A 25,607-nucleotide genomic window follows, 5' to 3' on the forward strand; every position below is an offset into this window, starting at 1 on the left:
ACAAATTTCATAGAAATTCTGCCACATGTGTATTCTACCAACCCGCATTGGAACAGTGTGGTGGAATATGTTCCAAAAACCTTCTCCTTAAAGGGAGAGGAGGCCTTTAGCCCAGCAATGGGAATTTACAGGCTGTTGTTGTTGTTGTAAGGTTTCTGTCACTGATTGAATGAATCGAGTATTTAGAAATATAAATTAGGATAAAACTACTTTGATGTAATGATAAAATCGTCAAATTTTCTGTAACACAAATGTTTAAGCGGTTGATTTGTTTCATGTGACGTAACAAATTGAATATAACTATCCAATGCGCGCTTAGTTCTCCCGCGTTAAACGGCCCTGCGCCCTCCCTTGTCCCGCAGGCTGTAGCGGAAAGTAAATAACATTCCTCATAAATTGGGCCTTCAAATGCAAAAACATTTTTTAGATTTCTGATACTACCGCACTTTAAATGTTAATATTGAATTTTAAAGAAATTTTGCAAAATTCGCTAAATTAAAAACATGCAGTATCTTTAATTTAGTGAATTTTGCAAAATTTGCATAAAAATATTATTGCAAAATTTTCTGTGTTAATTCGAGACTACTGTTTGCTTGGCCTCTTCACAACAGTCAGTGGAACAGTGGTAGAATTTCATATGCGAGTTGTTGAACTATACATATCCAAAATTGAACCCTCTGTTGTCGGTATTGTGTTAAATTCATATACGCGCCTGCACGCCCCCTGGTGTCACTTTCCATCAGGTGAGCCTCCTGCTCGTTTGCCAACTATGTCATAAAAAGACAATAAATATGGTGGCCACTGAGACATGTCGGCTTATATGATCAAAACATAATTAAACACTGATTTCCATGAATAATTTCCTCTAGAAATAATAAGAATTGCATATTGCAAATTATGATACGTTTGAAATAAAATATTGTTGATACGGACGTGTGGGGCGGGCTGTTAAACTCTTTGTATTCGGACTAAAGCGTGCATAACGCGCCATAGTCGGTCTATATCCAAACTGAATAGTACGACAAAGGTTGAGATTCAGCCAGTGTAGGTACACGCATATAAACGTAGTCCATTAACGAATAGGTAAATAATTCAAAGTGCCCAGTGCTCGTTATGGCCGCCCTCGCCGCAAGCAATACGGACGGACAACATAGTCAGATTTTCAATCATATTAGGGTTCTACGGAATAATTAAAATTCCCTAGTGGTCTTCATATTCTTTGAAAGGCTCCCGATGAAACAGTTTTTGTTATACAAGTGACACATGTTCAAAGAGAACAAAAAATGTGGCCTTCACTGGCCGCTCGGCCGATGAAACATCGAAATTGACGGGCATTCAATTATTTTTTTTATTTATATAAAATATATTTGTGGATATAACTGTATGTCTAATATTAATAAAAATAAATACACACCGGTCTGAGACAACTATAACAAATACACTTAATTAACGTTCGTGTAGGCATACGAAACGGATTTATTCGCTCTGACATTGTCAACGCTTCTATCAGTATTTTAAAATCACGCACGGCATTTGAATATAAAACAAATATCAAAGTAATACAAAATATCAATTAGTCTTTGTGAGAGCCTGTGTGCTGGATTGATTTACATTGCAGCATTTAACATATACATTTTCTTATATTTGGTTTTAGAGAGTGGGAATCGAGTGTCACCCCTTTAATTTCGTTCAAATGCTCAGGGCGGCTGGAGGGTAGCCGGGGGTCGGGAGGGGCTTCCACAAACCTAGTCATTTACATCAAAGCGGACTAAATAGGATGATATTTCTAATATCGCTCTATCAATGTTTATTATTATGATGTACTTCGGATGTTAAATTAATATTATTACTTTGATATACCTGGTCGATTCAAAACACATACTAAAATATTTGATTGTATGAAACAATCAATGTGTATACTAAGAATTGCTGTTTGGTACAAAAATATGCGAACGGATGTGTGCTATCTTATCCGGATTTGTATGTAAATATCTTTAACTTTCTCTTAATGCTAAGAATCAAATGATTAATATGATATTATAAATACTAGAATAATTGATTAGGCTAAATTATAAATTACAACTAAAGAGGTTTTACTGTCATAACATCGACGTACAGGCAGAAGAGAACGTAGAGTAGAAAATCTAAATTAAAATATCAAACCTTTTTCGTTATAATTATTCTTCGTTGCTTTAAAACAACTGTATTAAATTTATATATTATTTATACACTTCGGTTTATTGTAATATCAAAATACGGATAAATTTGCAAAGGCATATTCATTATATAAAAGCAAAGAGTTGAAAACAAAATTAAGAGCTGGACAGATATTAATCACTTAAGAGCATTTACACGGATATATTTCATTTCATTTAAATAGTTAGTAACAGTGACAACCGAATGGAAGTTTTTAATTTATTTTATTTATTTATATATCAACAATACGCTGCACTGTAATCTTCCTATATACATATAAAAAGGCGACGGTTTTTTTTAAATTGAATGACGCAAAAAATACAATAATTCGACACCAAATTTCTATCATTATATTAAATCTATTTCAGAAAAGATTTAAAGCTAAATATTATCATACAATATGACTCTATATATGTATATGTATATGTGTATATATGGGCTACTCAGATTGTAAAAAAAAAGAAGAGAGACCGCACGGCATAGCAACATTACTAATTACGGAGTGTTGTATATTTTATAATTAAAAATGACAACCGATGTATCCATTGTTTGATTCCATGCCGAGACCGCATATTCGAGAATATCCAACGATCCAACGCATAAGTTTCGGTATGATGCATTTGATTCTCCTGAAATCGGCTGTTCCACGCTCTAGTGAAAATAGGCTTTTGAAAATCCCTACTATCAGTTACAGCATCGATATCTCTACAAGTCGTGCGGAGTTCCTGAAATTTCTGTTATTGCTTAATATGCGCTCTTGCTAATCTGTCTTTGCGGATTTATTTTATCTGTGGGCATTTTGAGTCGTCGACATTATTTCTATTGCAGTCACACAATTCTTGGACGAATTTAAGATTAATTAATTATCGATTATTCATTATATTTATTGTTTATATGAATTATCAGTTTACTTGTCGGATTTCAAGGTAATTTGAAACCGTTAAATATGAAGGCACACATTAAAAAAACATCATTAATCAATTAGTTTTCGCTATAACTGGAAATAAAATAATCGGTTAAGAATTGGGGACTAAAATTACCTTTGCATGATTTAGATTTTTATAAAGGCATATTTTATTTTATTAAACCTAAGAGTAAAGAATAAATAATACAACCGCTACTGGTTTTTGCACAGCTGTTAAAATCACAACGACATTGACATCACTTCTAAATAATGGACGGTTCGTGTAGTTTTGAATATAAGCTGTAACGAAACATGTCAGAAAAACTGGGAAATAAAATTCGAAATGTTGGAAGAGTTATTACGCTCTATTTTAATTTTCATTTGCAGGCATTATTGAAATGGCGATATGTAAATGGGATTGCTTCCTACTTTGCCATAATTGTGGATATATGTACTATGCGGAAACCAATCTTTCCCAATCCAGGGTTCTGAGAAGGAGAAGCTTTTTCTGATCTCTTTAATCAGGATGCAGCGTTTTCCTGTCCACGCTGAATTTGATCATCGCCGGTAAGACACATCCGACCTTATTTAGGTTCAGACCAGTTTCAGTGTTATTCAGACGTGTTATTCACCAAAATAACCGTGATTGTTTATTACCTGTATAAGTCGGGTGGTTTGAGTCTTCACGTCGCGGCATCGTCTTAACTCAGATGAGCCGTACTCTTGTAGTTGTGACTGAGGTATATTATATCTCCATATCGGCAACAATATAAAAGGGCGAAAAGCGCGCTAAGACGATGATACGTGTCCGCGTATCTGAAAGAGAGGCCATTCGCACAGTATCGGGTGAAACAATGCAAATGGAAATTGGCCGCTCTGAATTCAGTATTTTAGTATAGTAATCGGATGCCAAAAAGTCTGATCAAACGGGCATACGTAGTTGCCCAAAATCACGCGACCTCAGACTTAGACAGCTCTTTATGAGCAGTCGTTATATTCCTGGGAGATATTGGATCCAGATAAGATATATTTGTTAATGCAACTGGGAAATTATGCGCTGATAATTTTCTATATTAATAAATAATCTCCGATAAAGTAACTTGTACTTTAAAAAGATGCCGAAGTATCTCTATATTGTGAAGTTGAAAGATCAAGAAGCCCAAACTAGGAGTGTCACATCCGATGACAGATATACTTGAAAAATATTTACGAATTTTCTACATTTTAATATTTTCGCGTAAGAAATTGTTGGAATACCTACACGGATAGAATTTAATCCCGTTGCAAGATCTGGTTGTAATATTTTTTTATTACCTTCTATGAATAGTAGAAATTTTTATACAGAATTTTTTAAAAGTTTAAATACAAGCTAGCAAATCGCCTGTGTTTCGCACGGGGTTACTTTACTAATATTAATTAAAAAGGAAAATGAAAGGGCGCTTGACAAAACAACATACAGTACTTAATGTATTTATTTATTCGTTTATGTGTCAAAGATGAGAGAGAAATGAGAATAATAATGTTATTGTGAAACATAGATCAACATTTGTCCACGCCTTATCGATTCAAATTTTAACTGCCAAGGTTAAAATTTTATTGTTACAGCCCGTTTATTCGACGACCCATTTCACAGCAAACGTTTTTTGTTGCACATACATAGTTTGGAAACGCTCATAATTTCTATAGTATTCTTTCAAATGTTATAACAAAATAATTCTAATCGATATTAAATGCCCAAGGTAATTCATTTTATTATCTGAATAAGTAATAAGGGATTGGAGAAAATGGCTCAACCATAAATAATAATAAAATAATAAATAGTAATTAACAAATCCGTATTAAATAAAAATCTTGATAGACACATATTATTGTGGACGTAATTTTCTCTTACATTAGTTTGATGTATCTCTTAAATTTTAACGTACGATATAAGGTTTTTGGATAAATCGTTATAGTTCAGCACTATTATATAGTACGACACAATTTAAATGAAGCATCAAACAAAATTCGTAAAACCGATCACATTTGAATTGAGTACGCTATCCCAAATTATAAATATTTATTTCTCATGCGAATATGATCTTTGCACAAACGTAATAACTTGTAATATCATATGACCTAATATTTTCTTCAATTTGACACGTCGATTTACAAACACTTGCTTTCTCTGACGCGAGAATCTATAGCGACGAATAGCGTCGAATGGCGCGATATGGAGCTATTTCTATTGTTTGTGTAAATCGGCAGAAATCGGTTTTATTTCCATTCCATTGCATTTTCCGATGCTACACCTATTTTGTGTCGTAATACAAAATATCTTCAACACAAAAAGTTGGAATATCTATTTGTAACATTAAAATAACTATTTTTTACCATATGTACCTATGTAAAAAGTCATGCTACAATCTCCAAATACTGTCCAGTACCGTGGGTAACCCTTTCGCAATGCCGCTGTCACGTCAGGTACATTCCACCAACGGCCTAATATCGTATTAGTTTCCTAATGCAGAATTAATAAATCGATTCAATCTGCGAACGAAACAAATGCTTTGTTAAATTCAAACGCGCACAAAGTCGAGGGCCCAGGTTGTTTATCATATATAGGATATTATTATTATAATATCCTCGTTTATCGTTTATATCATTCATTTTCGAAAATCATATGAAAATTTGTTAAGTGATGCAAGCAGACATTAAAAAAAGAGAAAAACAACTTTATTTTATATTATTTAGAATAATAATTAATGATTTATAAAAACAAATGAGCGACTTAGTATACAAAATAAAAAAGAAATATGTCACTCACAAAAAGGGACGATATTGTAGAATATATTTTACATATAACGGTTTATAGAAGCGGGACGTTGTTATATCGTATTCAAAGGTACGTTCCCTAATAACGTCTCTCCGCTATCGTCTTATGAGGGACACGAGTGACACCGCAGCATCAATGCGGGCGGTGTTTCGCATTAATTAGATAGAGATAATTGATCGAAACGACACTGATTTACCTAGCGTACTTATTGATTATTTCTTGAACCCATGTCAAAGCAAGTATATGGGCAAATATTTTCAATACGTGATCGTAAAATAATATAATTACTAAAATGTATTCTCTTTTTAGTATAAGTGTTTCTATCGTTTGAACAATCATTGCATTTTATTAATTTATAAATATAAAAATTTTAAAAGTCGTGTATAATGCCAATTGTTTTATTTTGACTGGACCATTTAATTCAGACAAAAGGCTCAGAACCCTGTTGAATGATTATAATTGAAGTTTTATTCCATCGCTTTTATAATAAATGTTCAAAATATGTACAAAAATGTTCAATGTTCACGCGTTTTATATACGGAGACAGAAAGAGACCCATAAAGTATTAACAATGTAAAGTTAATGGACTAGGTACGTTTTTATTCTATATCTTTGATCTGTTTATTCAAATTGCACTGCTGATTGTTGTAGATTATTGATATTCATATTTAAAATAAATGTATACATTAAAGCTCACAATATTTTGAACCCATCGTCTGTCGAATATGTTTTAAGGTTTGCACAATTCAATCGCAGAATAACTGGAGTTTTTGTTCAAAATATATATACATATTTATTGCTTCAATCAAAGTATTGTATTGGGGTTTAGCTCCAAACAAAATACTCGAATGATAACAAACAGATAAATGGACCACTGTTTTCCCCAATTCAGTGAACCGATCAACGAATTCTGATTATTTTCGCTGCGTTTTAAAACAACAGCAAGGTTACAAAGGATTTGAAAACTAACGTCATATGACTCTCGATACTTTTGGGTTCAAGCTCAGAATCTCAAAAGAGCATATTTGTTTTTTTTTTTTATAATCGATTTATAAAAAGTTTTCTTTATTCCATGTTCGTATAGAAACCAACATTTTATATTTCGAATATGAAAAGGTTTTTTAACCTGGATAAAAGACTAATAGTTTAAAGTAAATATTTTTTTCAAAGCTCAAAACAACACTGTAACAATATTGATTTTGACTTAAGCCTGGGATGCAAAATATTTTTTCAAACACAATCTGAGCCCCAACTTGTTTCGAATCATAATCTCATTGCAGTCCTTGATAAAATAGGCAAGAATGCAATTTATATTTTTAGAAACAACAGTACAGTAAGATTTATGGCAACAGCCTTGATATATACATTGCTTTATCGTAATAAAAAGAGCACGATTCAAAGTTGGATAACGTAAAAAATATTTCAACTTAAAAGTATTACAATTAAATAATAATGTTTACCACTACAAGACATCCGCTACGAAGAATCTTTGCGGCTTAGGTTATGGCGTCTTATACGGCATGCATTTTCTTAAGACAAGAACCATCTGATGAGTTCGAGTTGATTTTTGGAAATATTACACATCAAATACTATTTGATAAAAATGATGCAATAACTACAAGAAAGCAAACCCAACTATAGTCTTCCGTTATTTACGAAAATAGTTTATCAAGCAAGAATAAACTAAATAATTAGGTTTTATAATGAATGTAAATTAAAAAAAATGTTACAACATAAAATTAGTAATATAATACCAGTAAACAAATGAACTACATTTATGAAATTTCAATATTATTTACGATAAAAAAGTTTAGTTTAAGCGGTAACGAGTTTTACGATTTACTGTGGTCATTTCACTTCACAGACGTTTCTATATTTTTTTCGCTTAGTTTTCCGTTTTTATGAATAAAACCATTCAAGAAAATGTTAATTCAACAAGAAATTATAATCTTCGTCAACGTTGTGTTATTTTTAACTGTAAAAGTTATTAAGTCATTACACGGAACGTAAAAATTAATGGAAACAAATTTATGTAAAAATACTATATACTATAATAATGGGAATTATATATATATACCGAATAAATGTATTGTTTATTAGTTAACATTAGTAACATCATCATCACATAATATAAAACCAAGCCGCTTATTTACACTATTATTATTTACCGCTGTCTGTTCCTATGTATATTTAGATCAATAAAATTACGCAACAGATGTTAATGCGGTTTTTTTAAAGATACAGTGATTTGAGAGGAAGGTTTTTTGGACAATACAGTAAAGTAACACTGATAATCATTAGATATTTCTAATGTCATGACGTAAATAAACAAATTTTGTAGAATATTTTGTATCAGTATTACATCCGTGTGAAGCCGGAGTAGATCGCTAGTTAGATTAGGAACTATGAATAATCATGGAGTCAAAAATTAAACATAGTTCATAGTTTTAGTTATTTGTATTCGAACTATTCTAGAGAAGAGTTAATAAATGAAATTTTAGTAAATACAATTTCGTTATTACATTAAATGAAAAGCGGTTTTCTATAAAACAAACGTCAAAGTTATCAACGCGAAATCAAAATCAATTTTGAAATGTTTTAGAATTTAAATTCTATCTAAAATATAAATATGTTACAGTTCGAACTTTTTTCCGGTGCAAATAACTTTTGACTGGGAATATGCTCGTTATTTGACTAATGGCATAGTTTATATAGATTCATTTCTGTATACGTGTCATCTAGGGAATTAATATAACACGAATATGTGATCCTTAGACTGCGGTATATGTATAGATCTAATCACGCACGAATTTGATATGACGATAACTTAATCACTACATAGTATAAAACAAAGTCGCTTTCTCTGTCCCTATGTCTCTTTGTAAGCTTAAATCTTTAAAACTACGCAACGTATTTTGATACGGTTTTTTTTAGTAGATAGAGTAATTCGAGAGGTAGGTTTTTGTATATAAAAAATGGACAATATAGTAAGGAAACACTGATAATTTTAGAAGTTGATAAAGTGATGTGGTAAATAAACAAATTATGTTGGATATTTAGTATCAGTATTGCACCCGTGCGAAGCCGGGGCGGGTCGCTAGCTAGTAATAAAATAAACTTAACAAATACAGCATAAAATTTTGCTGTCCTTTGTTTAGTCTCACGCACACTAAGACTTCTTGCAAGCACGACCGGCGCTTACTCACGCTGATAATAATATATCGTGGAAGAACACGTCTTCGGGAATGAATAGACCTTTTTGTCGCAGCCAATTGGTTAAATTAGCCAAACGAAACGCCTACGTAGCCTTCTAGGTTCTCCTGGGAGACGGAGAAGCTAGGCTAGAAAGCCTAGAGTGTTTTATAAGAAAGAGAAGGTGCGAAGGGTGTGCAGCATCTCTTTGTACGTACTAACGTATAACATGGTAAACAACTCAATGCCCACCAGTTGGTAAAAGATGACGAATACGAATATTTAATTTTAGTAGGAGAAATTTTAGCATTAAGTATTGTTGTAAAATTTTCTTTGACCTCTTGTTTGTTCTCTACAAACTTTCTTCGGTAGACAGTTGTTTTCCCCCCAGACAATTTTTCACTTTCTGCTGATTAAGACTTATTGTGCCTCTGTTGCTGTTTGATAGGTACACCGTACTTTCTTTAAGGCAGTTAAGCTTTTTAGGTTCGGATATTTGGCATTAATTTTAACACCTGCTTATTCTTTAAATACTAAATCAGTGTACATTCCGTTAATACTTTAAATCCGAACGCTTACCGGCTCTCACGCGTTCACAGCCTCAAGGACACGCTATCATTTATAGGCCGGCCGATGAAGCTATGAGAAACGACGTCTTTGTCGTCGCCGCCAAAATGTATCGTGTTTTCTCGTTCCCACTCATCTGTCTCCTTCTTCACCAAGACCGTCTCACACGGCCCTCTACGCCGAAGCTGGATAAGCCTAGCTTAACGCGCCACAGGTGTCCGTCGATACCGCGGCGTGAATCACAGTAGCAACCGGACTATCCATCAGCAATGAACCGCATTGCGCAGTGACGTGATTCAGGATTCATTTTGTACGATATTTTGTATTAATCCTGAAAAACTCTTAGTCCTACACAAAGATACAAACATATAATACCTCACGTGTATTAACGATCTGTGGACATCAGTAGTTTACCACAAACTTGCACCAGCAGCAGTCTATGCTACTTCCTCAACAAAACAGATAGGATTCCTCCATAAGTGTAATACAGTCTCTCAAAATTAGAAAATTCTACTCGCTTAAAGTTAAAAGTAAATTAAGAGCCTGCAGATTTCCTACTGCTGGGCTAAGGCCTCCTCTCCCATTAAGGAGAGGGTTTGGAATATATTCCACCACGCTGTTCCAATGCAGGTTGTGGCAGAAACATATGGCGCATGTGGCAGAATTTCAATGAAATTAGACACATGCAGGTTTCCTCACGATGTTTTCCTTCACCGCCGAGCACGAGATGAATTATAAGCACAAATTGTGCTTGCCTGGGATTGAAATCGCAATCATCGGTTAAGATGCACGCATTCTAACCACTGGGCCATATCAGCTCCACTGGGCCATCTCAGCTCCTAATTCTCAGAAAATCCTACTCGCTTATCAGAGAAGTATCAGGAATGGCGTCGTCACCTCGGTCGTAAGTGATGGCCGGTGAGCACTTCTAAGAGTTCTCGGAATGCTTACCGGCTACACTCAATTAAAAAAACAAACATGACCCCGTTTTGTGATCAAATGTACCTTGACTAAGGCTATCGAACGGATATAATTTTGTCTGGGATATATATTCTGACTGCAACGTATACTATTATATGATACAATTACAGAGCATAATTAAACATTCGGTCTCATGTTAACTATGCATCAGTTAAACTCGTATCAAGCATATCTAAATAATTTCGAAATGAGAAAATCGTTTATACACCGATTTATTAAAGTATTGTATGTTATGATAATGAAGGGTCTTTAAAAAGAGTTTTTTAATTTCATATATAATGTAGAGCATGAAATATGCACATGTTGGTAATTGGTAATCAATGCTATCGCGTACTAGGAAATTACGTCCGAACCCCCTTTATTCACTTGAAAATATAATTTTGTTTACTATTACTTTTGAATATGATTCGATGAAATAGCAAATGAACGAAATACATAAGTTTTGATATATAGATATTGATATGACAAATCCTCCGCTGTATTATAAATATTGAAAGCTCTTTAAGTTACCTTTTATGCTTACATTACGTAAATTAAATTTCTTTCGTATTTTATTATTTTGCAAGCAAATCTTTATTTCTGACAGGTACAAAAGTTTTGCGTAGTTGTTAGAACGATACAGGAGATTATAGAGTCTCGAGCGCTGAGTTGCTTATAATCGGGTAGTTTTGAAAGGTAATTATTTCCTACGTCAAATAGATTGAATATAACGACGTAACAATGAACTACAAGCGCTATTAAATGATAGGATTACGATAAAGTGACTGAAGTCTCATCCCTCCTGCGGCGCTGAACAACACGTTCGCTTGTTTGTTAGATAGAAATAAATATACGAATTTAAACAAACTCAAATGCTCTTGGATATGAGTGAATGTATTGTTTTAAATAGAAATAGAATTCACACAATGTTACTTTATGTTTATCAAGAAGATTATTCAACGTTTTAGAGTGGAGGTGTGTTTGGCAAAAAAGTATAAAGCCTACATATGTCCCTTCCGGGAGTTCGAGTTTGATTTAGACCAAATTTGATCAAGTTTGGTTCAGCGGTTGGGTCGTGAATCGACATACAGACATAAAGACAGACATAGTTGCTTTCAAATTTATAATATTAAATGTCTGCATAAAAAGTCTGTTTATGTTGACGGAAAATATACGAAGAAAAAAAAAGTAAGAATTTGCGAAATCAACTTAAACTATGTTTTAAATAACAGACACAATGAAATAAATTCATAATTTGTACAAATGTACGGAGATAGTAAAACCTTTTTTCTTATTATTGAGAGTCGAGATGGCCCAGTGGTTAGAACGCGTGCATCTTAACCGATGATTGCGGGTTCAAACCCAGGCAAGCACCGCTGATTCATGTGCTTAATTTGTCTTTATAATTCATCTCGTGCTCAGCGGTGAGGGAAAACATCGTGAGGAAACCTGCATGTGACAAATTTCATAGAAATTCTGCCACATGTGTATTCCACCAACCCGCAGTGGAACAGCGTGGTGGAATATGTTCCAAACCTTCTCCTCTAAGGGAGAGGAGGCCTTTAGCCCAGCAGTGGGAATTTACAGGCTGTGGTTGTTTGTTTGTTGTTGTTGGTTGTCTCTATGCTTGTTCTCTATGTGATTATATTATTATAATATATCATATGATTACATGTAATTAAACTTTGTTAAATTGTTCTCCATACGTTCAGAGGATCTTGACTCAAATGTATGCAACTTAGATCTTTTTTACTAAAGGTAAACTGGTTTTAACTGGCAGCAACGTTACATAAGTCAAACTGACTTTTTGTCACGGTTTTAACAAAAAAGGTTTTTAATTGCAATTATTAAAAATATTCCTTGTCTTATTACTATATATAGTTGCGAATTTATTTTATTGTGTCTGTTATGTATTATTTATAGCGTAATCAATTTCTTATGTTTTTCTTCGTATATTTTTTCTTCAATATAAAAGTTTTACACAGACTTTTAATAGATCCTTTCAGTATCGGGAAGAATAGTTATATATAAAGATAAATATATTCTAAGAGCAATTATAATTTACAATTAGTATCAAAATCAAATATCAAATCCTCCAAGCCATTCCAAATAGGTATACCTTTTTCAAATACATTGTAAAAAAAATAATCTTACTGAGCTCCTATTACAAATTATTCTCAGCTATGATCATTCTATTTTCGAACCAGTGGTAGTTTTATGGCAACTATTAAGCCACTATAAATTATGTAAATTTAATAAAATATTATTATAAGCGAATGGAACGGTGCGCGGTATGCCACGCACGGGTTTATTGTTTATATACAGATTATAAATACAGTAAATAATGTCACCAAAAGTCAATTATATTTTCATACTGGACCAAATCCGATGCTAATGAGTAGGTAGCCTCACTGAACGCACTATGTAGAATCGCTCAGCTTTTAATACAATAAACCATTTAAATACACGATATTTATATAACGCCAACGTAATCAAATCATCCATTTGTAATAATTCAGAATGAAGAACCACCATTTTGAATTATAAAAGCGCGCGAAAGTCGTCTCCATTGTGAAAATGAGCAAATAAAATAGCGCGCGATTGGCAATGCACTTGTTTATATTGTACATATGTTTAGACTAATATTTCAGTATATAAAATGTCAACCTTATCCCACTATAACGATCGAGTCATAACATCCTTTTATGTACACTTTGAGTTCTGCCTTTTTAATGTTCTTTTGTAATGCCACGTATCATTTTTATATAAATATTATTATTACACATTATCATTATTACCTAAAATATAATAGATTATAATTTAATATTATTACAGGGAAGACACACGAAAACAACAAACTTACTTCATGTTAGTAAACTAGGAAAATATTATATCATTATATGATCAGAACTAGTCTGTAACTGAACTCCTTCCAAATGGTTTCCAAAACAATTTTGATAGACAATTTATATCATACGACAAATTTAATTTAAATTTGAATTGAATATGTTAGACAAATATTACATATTACTTACAGTACCTACCCGTCTCGGAGCTTTTCATCTTTCCCGGGACCATGGAAGGATGTTCAGATTCGACCTGTTAGGTTACGCGGGAAGTAAATAACACCCTTATTTTATCCGAACAATTTCAGAACTGGCTGACAGAAATGTCAAAGCTAGTGTATAAATGAAAATTTTAGACTAACATTTTGTATAGAGTATTATCCGTATCATTGTCCAATTTTTCACTTGATTATTATCAATAAATCAAGTATAAAATACCTGTTGGTTAAAAATCATTGTTGATAACTTCGTCATCGATGCATATTAGAAGGAGGGGACTCTTTGATGGAACCATACATTTTGTAGGACATTTATTATACTATATTATAAACAAAAGGCTATTAGACAATGCAAAAAATAAAGTGTCAATTATTGTAATCTTTATATATTATGAGTTTAAAAATGATTATTTACTAAAGAAAGTTAAAAATATTAATTAATCAATTCAAAAATCCATTAATAAAAATGCATTTTTTTAAACGTTTGTCACGTGACACAAAACGCTCCGATTGGCCGGACTTATGATGAAGTCACTTGCTTGTTAACCTTGATTGCCTTCTATGTGTGACACAGATTAAAATACAGGCAAGTGACATCAGCGATACCAATGCAGCGCCATATTGTCCAAGTCGCGTTTTCGCGCGCATTTTAAATATGGAATTTTTACGATATTTTTCGGCAATTATGCACTAGAAATAAATAAATCAGCTTTTACTGAGTTCCTGAACCTCTACTTAATAATATAAAATAGAATTTAAAATCCAGTCAAATAGCCTATTTAGATAATTATTTTGAGATCAAACAAAAAAGTTAACCATATAATAATAATTTTTTGAGCATCATCAAATCGAAATATTTTACCACTTCCTACCTCTGTTGGCTACCACAATAGAGTTTTCGTACAGGAAATTGTTGGGCATCTCATAATATTAAAACTACTAACGTGCAAAAATGGACCGGGATCCGTATCCCGAACTGATATCATTTAAATTTTATAATAAAGGAAATTGTACGTATTTAATTGAGCATTAAAATTAAATTTATCATATAATATACAAACTGTAACTGTGAAATACACGAAATACCGATAATTAAAACACAACGGTCACATTATGAATTAACACGAAAAACCTTTAATCGCCGTATTTAATTACTATTCAGCAAACAAAACTATTCGATGTATATTTCATTTTGTTGGAAACACGTGTGAAACAAATTATATTACCTTTATTGAGATTTTTTTTGTATGACTTATACGCAGTTCTTACGAAACTAGGGAACCGTCCTAAAGAGTGATATATCATACTATAACAATTAAAGACACATCTCGAAAATTAGGGATTAGCTGGATTTTTGGGATTTTGTTTAGAAAGACAAAAATAAAGTTCATCCAAAAATCCAGCTATCCTCTAATTTTTTCGAAGTTCAGTATTGTCTTTATTCACTGGACTAACAGGCTGGTTCTACCAGTGTAAAAATTTTCAGAATTAGGTCATTATTTCCGGAGATTGCATACAAACAAACAAATATAATAATGGAGGTAAACTCTATATAATATACACAAATAGGTTATGGGCGGTGGTGACCACCACAGACACCATACCATTTTATTTATAGGCTTTTTTGTAGTTTTTTCGTTATGTTATATATGTATATGTCAAAAGATGGGAGAACACATGAATAGCATGAATGCCTGTAAACGGCGAGCTCTGATTAAATGCCGGTATTGAAAATCATACGCTGGTTATTAACAGTTCACGGCCAGCAGATTGCTTAGTTACAATGGATTTGGTGCAAACCTTGAAATGACCAAGACCATATATTTATAAATTAATAACCATTGATATCAATTAAAAACATCACATGCACATATCGACGCGTCGAGAACATTCGGTCGAGCAATATTGAAAATCTTATATTACAAAATATATATATATACTATAATCTGATATTGTAAATGTGAAAGTAACTCTATCTGTCTGTCGCTCTTTCATGACCAAACCAACGAACCGAATTTGATGAAAATTGGTGTGAAGCATACTTGAAGTCCCTGAGAAGCGTGCATCTTAACCGATGATTGCGGGTTCAAACCCAGGCAAGCACCGCTGATTCATGTGCTTAATTTGTCTTTATAATTCATCTCGTGCTCAGCGGTGAAGGAAAACATCGTGAGGAAACCTGCATGTGACATATTTCATAGAAATTCTGCCACATGTATATTCCACCAAACCGCATTGGAACAGCGTGGTGGGATATGTTCCAAACCTTCTCCTAAAGGGACTTTAGCCCAGCTGTGGGAATTTACAGGCTGTTATTGTTGTTGTATACTTGAAGTCCAAGGTACATAGGCTACTTTTTTCTCTAACACATGCCAACCAACCTCCTAAAACGCGGGCAAAGCCGCAGTAACAACTAGTTGTATATATTTGATTTTTAGCGCGACTAATTTATATAATTGACCCGTATATGGGCATATTATTTTATAGTAATAACACTAAAAGTTTCGATGGGATGAAACGAAAGCCTTAGGATTAAAAACAAAACAGAAACTAATTTTAAAAAAATCATTGACATTAGCCATGTGTTTTTTTTAATCAATTCTAAAAAAACGACATTGTTGAAAATTTCCGCAAATACTAATCGCTATAAGCTTGTTTGCTTCAAAATTGCAGTTTTATTGATGTAAGAATTGGTATCGTACAATTTATTGATTGGCTGTGGGTAAAAAATAGGCATGTTGCTGAATGTTTTAGGTGTCCTTTGTCTTGTTCTGTACATTTATGATCGGTCGAGTAGGTAATTTTTTTATATGGTAAGTTGGGAGCACCTAGAGACAATAACGTTGTAAGAAATATTAACCTAGGGAATTAAGATGTTATGTCCCTCGTGTACTGTTGTTCTAACTTATATACATACATAATATCTACTGGTTGGGTGATACCTGCCCGGACAAGCTTGCTCAGACCATGAATTTAAGAGGTGAAATGCAGATTAACTCATTTTTTCATACATAATATTAGTTAGGATATCGCATATCAATATAGGAAACTTTTCACCCTTGTTTCGGGTGAGTTACGAGTTTTATCGAACTAACTACGGCTTTGTAAAAATGTTCTCAATGAATTATAATATAATGAATTATTTACATTAAATACAATTCCATAAAGTACCTTCTTTGACTATAAAGCTAAATTAATAAGATATTACTTAATGTATGCACGCATTATGCTCGGTTACAAAGGAAAATATTATGAAAACTGTCTGCTGCGTCCGTTGCAATGCCATGTGTGATTTCAATGGGGATGTATGCTGAAATGCATTTAGCTCCTGATATATTTAGAAATTTTGTTGAGAAGTGTAATTTTCTTTGTTATAATTTCGCAGTCAAAGCAAACTTGAGTAATAGGTACATACATACGTATTATATACACACATCAATTATATTAAATGATTATTCTTTTTCTTTTCTAAGTATTCAATATATACAATGTGTTAAATTGAAATTTAATAGTATTCAATACTCTTTGCAATTGTTACAGAAGCAGGTCGTGCTGAATATGAAGAGCCGGCATGCAATCCGATGGAGCGGACGGCAGCAGACACAGAAGCAGCACATGACCTGCTCTCCCTCGCCAACAGTCTGCCGCCGCTGCCGCTGCCGCCACCACCGCCACCGCCACCGCCCCCACCCGCTCCAATATTCACAATGCTGCAACCTCCCGAAACACCCATCGTCCCCGTGTATACCTATACCATACAGCCAACCAACATTTTCATCATCGCGGACGAGCCCCCTGAGCCTATCTACCACGTGCTACCAACCGTCGCACCCATACCGCAGTTCGAATACATGCTCGAACCACAATTAAGTTACCTCGCTTACCAACCAATGCCAGAACAGCAAATCCAATTCGTAGATTCAGTGGCTGTACCTGTCATCGAAACTCTACATCCTCTAAATCCGGTGCCAATCTCTGCATCGCACATGGATTCTGTTATGCTACCCGAACCTTTACCCGATGCTTTGCCTCAGCCCCCGAATGAACCTCTTCCCGAACGATTGCCAGAATCCTTGCCTCAACCTATGCACGAAACTCTGTCCGAACCAATGCCGCCAGCTCTTCACGAACCCCTACCCGAAACGCAGCCTGAACGACAGATGGAACCAGAAGTCGAACCAGAACTTGATCCGGAGCTCGAACTGGAGCCCGAACTGATGGAAGAAAACTCGTCGCAACATTCAAAAGATAAAATGGTAAAATACGATTGCGATGAATGTGGCAAACGATACGCAACGTCGTCAAATCTGTCAAGACACAAACAAACGCATCGCAGTCTCGACTCGCACGCGGCCAAGCGCTGCAGCGATTGCGGCAAAGCATACGTGTCGATGCCCGCACTCGCGATGCATGTGCTCACCCACAGAATGGGGCACGTGTGCGGCGTTTGCGGCAAGCAGTTTTCTCGGCCGTGGCTCCTCCGGGGGCACCTGCGTTCACACACCGGCGAGAGACCGTACGACTGTCCCGTCTCGGGCTGCGGCAAGGCATTCGCGGATCGCTCCAATCTACGCGCACATCTACAGACCCATTCAGCAGAAAAAAATTACGAATGTTGTCGCTGCCACAAAACGTTTGCTCTCAAGAGCTACCTCACAAAGCATCTGGAGACGACGTGTCTGGTCTTCATGAACGAGTAAAATAAGCAGAAGTCTACCAAAAATTGCAACGAATAACTTCTCTATGAACTTCTTTACATCTTTATATTGAAACAAATTAATATATAAGTAAGGCGATTGTAAATCCGGCGGCATAAAAAATGATAAGCAATAATTGTGTACCTAATATTGTTACGGCTCTTTCTATAAGGTGTTAAAAACGTATTTTTTCTTGAAAATAGATAAATCCAGCTTCGACGGATTTAATCGTGTCAATTTATGTCAAGAGCCTGCAATGTTATTAACGTAATTTATTATACGTAGTAATTTTAAATCGTACGGTAAGTATACGCCACACGCGTGATGCGAGACGTTATAGATAGTAGTTACGGTGATACGTAGAGACTTAATGAAACCGTCGAGCTGTGGTACAAAGAGAGCAATAAAGTAATGTGAGTAGGAGAAAGTCGTAAGTGCACGAGTAGCGTGCGACGCCTAGTCAGTAGAGAGTAGCTTCGTGGCCGGCGCCCGCGCCGACAGAGGACCAAAATGTTGCCCGCGCTCCCCTCGCATTTTGTACAATTGCGTTCAATTAATAAATAAAACATTAAAGTTTTTCTTTCATATATATTTTACAAAAATAACTATTTTACTTCTAAAAACACGAAGCAGCCACGTTTAAGAACTAAATTGAAAGACAAATTGAATCAATTTCGTAATTCAGTTAGATTTCGTGAGGGTCCGTTTGTGTAACGATTGAACGTTTCACTTTCGCTGTTCATTGGTTAATTTCATATAAAACTCTCAAACAAAAGCAACCGTTTTAAAAGTATCAGTTTTATGTTTGAGTTACTGTATTTGTGTGTTTGCATATCTGTCGTGTAATCTAGTATTATTAACTGAAACAGTCATTACTTTCATATCCGACGACGTTAAGGGTAAACATTAGTGCATATAAATATGTAGAGAGGTAGTATGTTAAGATCGAATCGACTTAGATATTAAAACTCTAGAGTATTATACAAATAAGTTCCATATTAATTTACAAAACCAAAGCTTGGCATTTGTAATATTCGTTAGCGTAAGTATTCCTTTGAATATCGTATTCAGATATTGTAATAATATCAATTTACACAACTTTAATGCAAATACGGTAAATATAAAATGCAATTTAAGAAAATATTTTTATAGAGACACGCTTAGAATGTTTGGAGAGCAGTATTTGTGATGTAATTCATTTAAATAGGTTAGTGATCTTAAGACACGTAGTTTTATGAATGTGTTATATTAAAAGTAAGGGTCGTAATAAACTCCAATGATATATAATTTTTATTGATACAGTTGATGACGTTAATTATACGAATAATCATTTGCTTTTAAACGATTATAGAATAATAAGCAGAGCGTGATAAAGTATTACATACTAGTGTAGTTTACTACCGTACGTCATTATAGAGAGTTTTACAAAACCTAAGCCGTTGTAAAACTAGAGATTTACATTATGTATTTATATCCAATACGTTTGTGGTTGTTATATACAAAACAAAATCAACAATAATCTTAAAACGTTTATTCGTAAGCTATATCTGTATAAATAGAATTTAATATGCGTTCGATGTTGAGTTTGATACGAAACTCATTTTATATCAGGTTCATTTGAGATTTAAACATACACATTTTTGCATATTTCAACCACACTAACATACAAAACAATTGTCAAAATGCGATACTTCAACGAAACATATTTGTATAATATTGATCAAAATTTATTCATGTTAAACTTTTATAAATCGAAATAACTTAAGATTGATATGCGTAGGACGAGGCACATAAATTATATATTTAAGAAATAGATTGGCCTAATATTGAAAATATTTTTATTTTCGAACAATATTTCGTCCGCTTCGAGCCATGCCCAACAAAGTTCTTCTTCTACATATTTACTTTTGTTTATAGAAATTATTTTATGTCTATTCAGACGATAATATTTATTCATATGCATTTAATAGTATTATATTATTTTTTAACTAATTTAAAGCTGCATTCAAATCAAATATGTATACTATTCATTCAATACATCAAGCTGATTATTAGTTTTAGGGAACGCATCAATTAATATAAAATGCTCTAACCATGTTGTTGTTAGCGTCTTATTAATTTAAAAAGAAAACAAAACACTCATTTTATGTGCAATTTACATATTTAAGTAATTAAAAAATTAGGATTTAGAAAATTTAGATTGCAGAGTTATAAACTCGAGCACCTAATCCCACCTTTAATTAATATTTTGTCAATTTATTAATCATTTGTCAATTTCTCGTTATAATATTTCTAATATATCACTTATATTTAAAGCGTAGCGATATATATTAGTGTTTGTTTTTAGTTGGTAATACCCTAATTATTAAATTGAATGAGGTCAATTCATTAATCAGTGTGGGATTCTGAAGTGAAAAAAATAGTTATGTAAAAATAAGGTTAATATTGAATATGGTTTTTGAATGAACCTTTAAAAGACTGATAGAAGCGAGCTGTGTTGATGTATCAATGTAACGTAAGTACCGAAGAGCCGCAGTAATCAACTCAATTTATCGAGTCGAGTCTTCCAAAATACGTGTCACCGAGTTATGTGCTCGCGACACCCTCGGCGACTTGAAGAGTGCTTTCCGAACGCATCCGACTTACCCTCATTACGACATACCCAAAATATGTAGTCCTAGTTTCAATAACATTCCACGAAAGAAAACAAAAACAAATAAACTCATTGCGATGTAATTAATTGACTCAATAGTATGTTATCGATGTATAGCAAAATATTGAATAAAAATGTTAAGGTGTTTTCTTTAAAATAAATATACATATATACACATTAACTGTCGTATTCAAAGGAAACTGTCGTTCAATAATTGTATTATGAGAAAAGTAATTTGAAAAGCGAAGTTTTCTTTTGTGAGGAAGGCAACAGGCACGACGCATAGTTGAAGTTTCTTAATAACTTTCCCCTCGCAGACGATTGTGAATCTTTGCGATTTCTTTGAAATTTATAGCTTATAAATATACTATGTCTATTCAGTAAAACTGAGAATTAATTATTCTATGGAAATGTAGACATTGTACTTCAATATAGCAGCTGTCGCGATTAAAATAACAATGTACCTAAATACACTACAAATGATATACAAACGGGTAACAAATAAAATTCGTTTTGTAAACAATTGCATAATAAACTTGATGTCCATCGAAGTCTACGTGACACAAAATTAAAACACGAAAAAATATTTAAACTATACCGTTTTATTGTTCTAGACACAATTGTTCCAAAGAATTATTTAATCATTGATCTCATAAAATCTATAAGCTCTCACTAAATTTATTTTTAAGTGATTTAATTTATTTAAAGTGATTGTGTGAATTACTATTGTATTCCTTAAAATTTCATATTATTAATTATTTAATACCTAGATGTAACTTAGCGCTACTCTTAAAATTCTAGTCATAAATATCTGTGAAATATGCACGATTATAAATAATATTGTGTAGAATTTAATACTAAGAGAAATCAAAAGCAATACTTTCTGTACAATTTTCTGTAGGCGATAAAGATATTAATATTTTAACGTATATTCATAAGTTTCATAGTCTATAAATTCTGAAAACTTTTATCAAAATTGTTATTCTATAATAAGAATTTAAATTTAGAATACTGCTAACATGTACTTATATATAAAATGGATACTGAAAATTTAGACGACATTAAAAAAATATATTTCAAATCTACAAAATTATCTCAAATCTTGTATGATATTATGTTTATTACTTTTATATACAATATTTATAAGATTCTGGCCTGTGATTTCGTTTGTTGAAGTACTTTGGAGACTTTGTAATCGAAACGCTTACTTATATTGTAAAAACAAAATAACGGAAACAAAGGTGTGGATTGATTTCGTAAGGTACATTGAACGTATACAAAGAAAGCACCTTAAAAACATTTAAGTTGAAAAAATGTTGCTTTCATTCAGAAATACCATTATTAATCTTCATATATAGTTTTAATTTAGTTTGCACCGTATATATGAATGTAGAAATTGAAAATTATGATTATGCGTTTCTATTACATGGCAATTCCAAATTTAACTTTATTTGAAAACAACCTTTTTTATCAAACCGATTGTTTAAAAAAAAACAATCAAAATATACTGTATATATAAATGAAATCACGGAGACAAATTAAAAACACTTTTGGCGAAATTAATGAAAATTATATCAATATATTATGTTAACAATAAATTAAGAATGCGAAATAAACATTTAATATACTTTAATTATTTAAAAAAAATTGACAACGAATACTAGCGAATTCCGATTTAAATTATTTATATATATATATATGTGTGGGTATTTAGTAAGGAAATTACAACGACTATAATTATGCTGAATGAAAATTTTTTACATAATAAATATACCGTGTGTTAGCGTATCAAACTTGCCAGGGATTCAGCGAACAAATATTTACAAATTCAAAGTTAAATTGGAATTATTTTCAAAAATATATGATTAATGTATTTACTTAGCCAGTAATATATTTCTTTTATAACTAAGGTATTGTATTATATATGTTCAAATAATCATGAAACACAGCTATTACCAGCAACAGTAATTAAGCGATTTACAAATACAAAAAAAAAACAATGTAAATTTTATATAAGTGATTGTAAATTTCAACATCGGTGGAAGACGTTACTATATAATACATAATATACAAATACAATGTGTACATAGCTTGTTGTATAAACATTTTTTGTAGTTTTTACCGGATAGTCTCTAATGAAAAAGTATGTGTAGAGTACCGTTTAAAAGTACATTGTTAATGGATTATCATAATTTCAATGTGTAATTTTCAATAACATATATAATCGCTCGTCCTTCGTAGCAACATATATTATGGAGAGTCTGCATATATTCATGTTTAAATTATTATTATGTAAGAAGTGCTATTTTCGAGGCGTTACCGACTGTGGCGAGCGTGGCGAGTAATGTTTCTAATATTGCTCGTGACGTTTTTACAGTGAAAGCCCTTTAGGTCACTAAGGACATAAAACGTAGGGTTACTGCGTGTCCCGCGTGCGTTGTAGATAGCACATCTTACGACACATATTGACAATGTAAATACGACGATTCTCAATAAGTTTTCTTAGCATTTTTGAGGGAATCTAAAAGAGTAAAATGTATACATTTATCTGTAAATGTTTAGCCTCCGAAAAATACAATTTTATCCGATGCATCAAATCCATATACCCATTTCATCGAAAGATGATATTTGTAATAAAATAGCAGAACATATATGTGATTGATATTAATTATACTTTGTATTTTTTTAAATAAAATAATATAAAACGGAAAATAATTTACAATACCTTCGAAAAGAATTGAGCAACGATTTTTGTAAACTATATAGTTTTCGGCACATAATCGTAGACAAAACGCACGTAGATTAAGATCATATATTGTAACGTTTAAAAACGCGCTGACAAACAACTAAGCCGCTTTGTTATACGAGATGTATTGTAATTTAGAAAACTGCATTTATGATGAAATAAAAAGTAGGACACTTACATGGATCTTATTATTGTAGTATACATTCCTTTACCATTCTTAAGACTTAGAGAAAACAACTGAATTTTCATAAAAAAATTATACATTACATAAAACTTATTTATTGTATAAACTTTTTTTTAAACTATTACTGCTTAATAAACCAGTGGCGGATTTACCAATAGGCTAAGTAGGCTGGAGCCTAGGGCGTCAGACTTAGAGGGGCGGCAAATTTAGCCCAAATTTGTTATTATCTTAGATAAATTAAAAAAAACTTATATTTATATGTATACACATTACGTCCGTAATCCGTATACTCGTCACTACATAGCGCGTTGTAAAAATAATCCAGTAACTGACAGAAATATCTCCTAGTTTATAATCATACTAATAACGTGAAAAAACCCCCGTAATGAGGACGATAGAACACAAATCATAATGTTGCAAAAAAAAATTAGAGGCGGCAAAAATTGAATAGCCTACTAGCGGCAGATTTGTAAATCCGCCGCTGTAAATACCCATATTATCAATACGCATTGTTTTCACAACTTACAACTGCAATATAAGAAATAACAGTTGAGATTAATTAAAATAACTTGAATCATAAGTCAACCTCATTTTCTAAGTATATTATAATGCTTCCACCACAGAATTATTAATTACACTTACATAACGGGTACATTTTCTACAATACCAGTTGAATGTATTTCGTAGTTGAACAATTTCCTCGTATTTGTCGTATATACTCGAACTCGTAATATGCAATAACATGGGACTCACACTTATCACCTCAATAATTTTAATTTAAAATAAATGGAAATGCAAAGCGTAGCTTCTTAAATAATATTACTATATTCTAAAACCTTACCTGAAACGCGTCGCATCTTCTGGTACAAGGTCTATGAATATTGTTCTTAGCGAACATTATTTTTCATATTACATAATTTGTATTTAATATTATTAAAAGTTATTTTTTTATTTAACCAAGCCAATTATTTAAAATATTTCTTATTTTAAATTATGATGTAAGTATTTTTCTTTGTGTGGTATTGAATATATCGGAATATGCGATTTCAGCGCCTTGTATACGCCAGCTAACTGTAGTATGATGATAACAGTCCTTATTTATTTTAAGTTATTTATTAAAACAGCGAAGATGTCCCAATGGACAGAATACGTGGTAAATTAAACGAAGAACGTGGCTTGTTTCGTACCCCTGTCTTCTCATTTGCATTTTGCTTTTATAATTCATCTCATACACGGAAGGAACACATCATGAGGAAACGAAGAGAACTATAAAATGACTCAGTTTAGCAATGTTGTGGAATTAGATACTTCTTAACTAGGAAAGATGCCTTAGTCTGTCGAAAATATAAGGGACGGCCATTATTTAAAGCCTTTCTTCAATGGTACTTTCATTGAAGAAAGGAAAGCCGCACGAACCATAGTGTTATTTATTATGCTTAGTTAAACAACATCTTGAAATCACGAATTCATATAAAGTGATAGTATTAAAATAATTCTTATACGTTAAACCGTAGTTGTAGTACAATTCTTAAGTCTTAAGTAGGTATGTCTCTACTTGCCTTTTTTAAACATTAATAACAACATAAGCGATGTTCTGCATATTCTATAGCTTAAATAAATAATTCAATA

General features: G+C 32.7%; 1 protein-coding gene across 1 annotated transcript in view; it reads left to right on the top strand.

Moving 5' to 3' along the window:
* Nucleotides 1-19,226, top strand: part of LOC124543145 (zinc finger protein SNAI2-like) — a 61,865-nt gene extending 42,639 nt beyond the window's left edge. The window contains exon 3 of the mRNA XM_047121215.1: nucleotides 17,239-19,226. Within this exon, the coding sequence (XP_046977171.1) occupies nucleotides 17,239-18,398 (1,160 nt within the window). The 3' untranslated portion in view covers nucleotides 18,399-19,226. The remainder of the gene's footprint in view (nucleotides 1-17,238) is intronic.
* Nucleotides 19,227-25,607: the final 6,381 nt, after the last annotated feature.

This window comes from Vanessa cardui, chromosome Z (assembly GCF_905220365.1).
Source record: "Vanessa cardui chromosome Z, ilVanCard2.1, whole genome shotgun sequence".
NCBI lineage: Eukaryota > Metazoa > Arthropoda > Insecta > Lepidoptera > Nymphalidae > Vanessa > Vanessa cardui.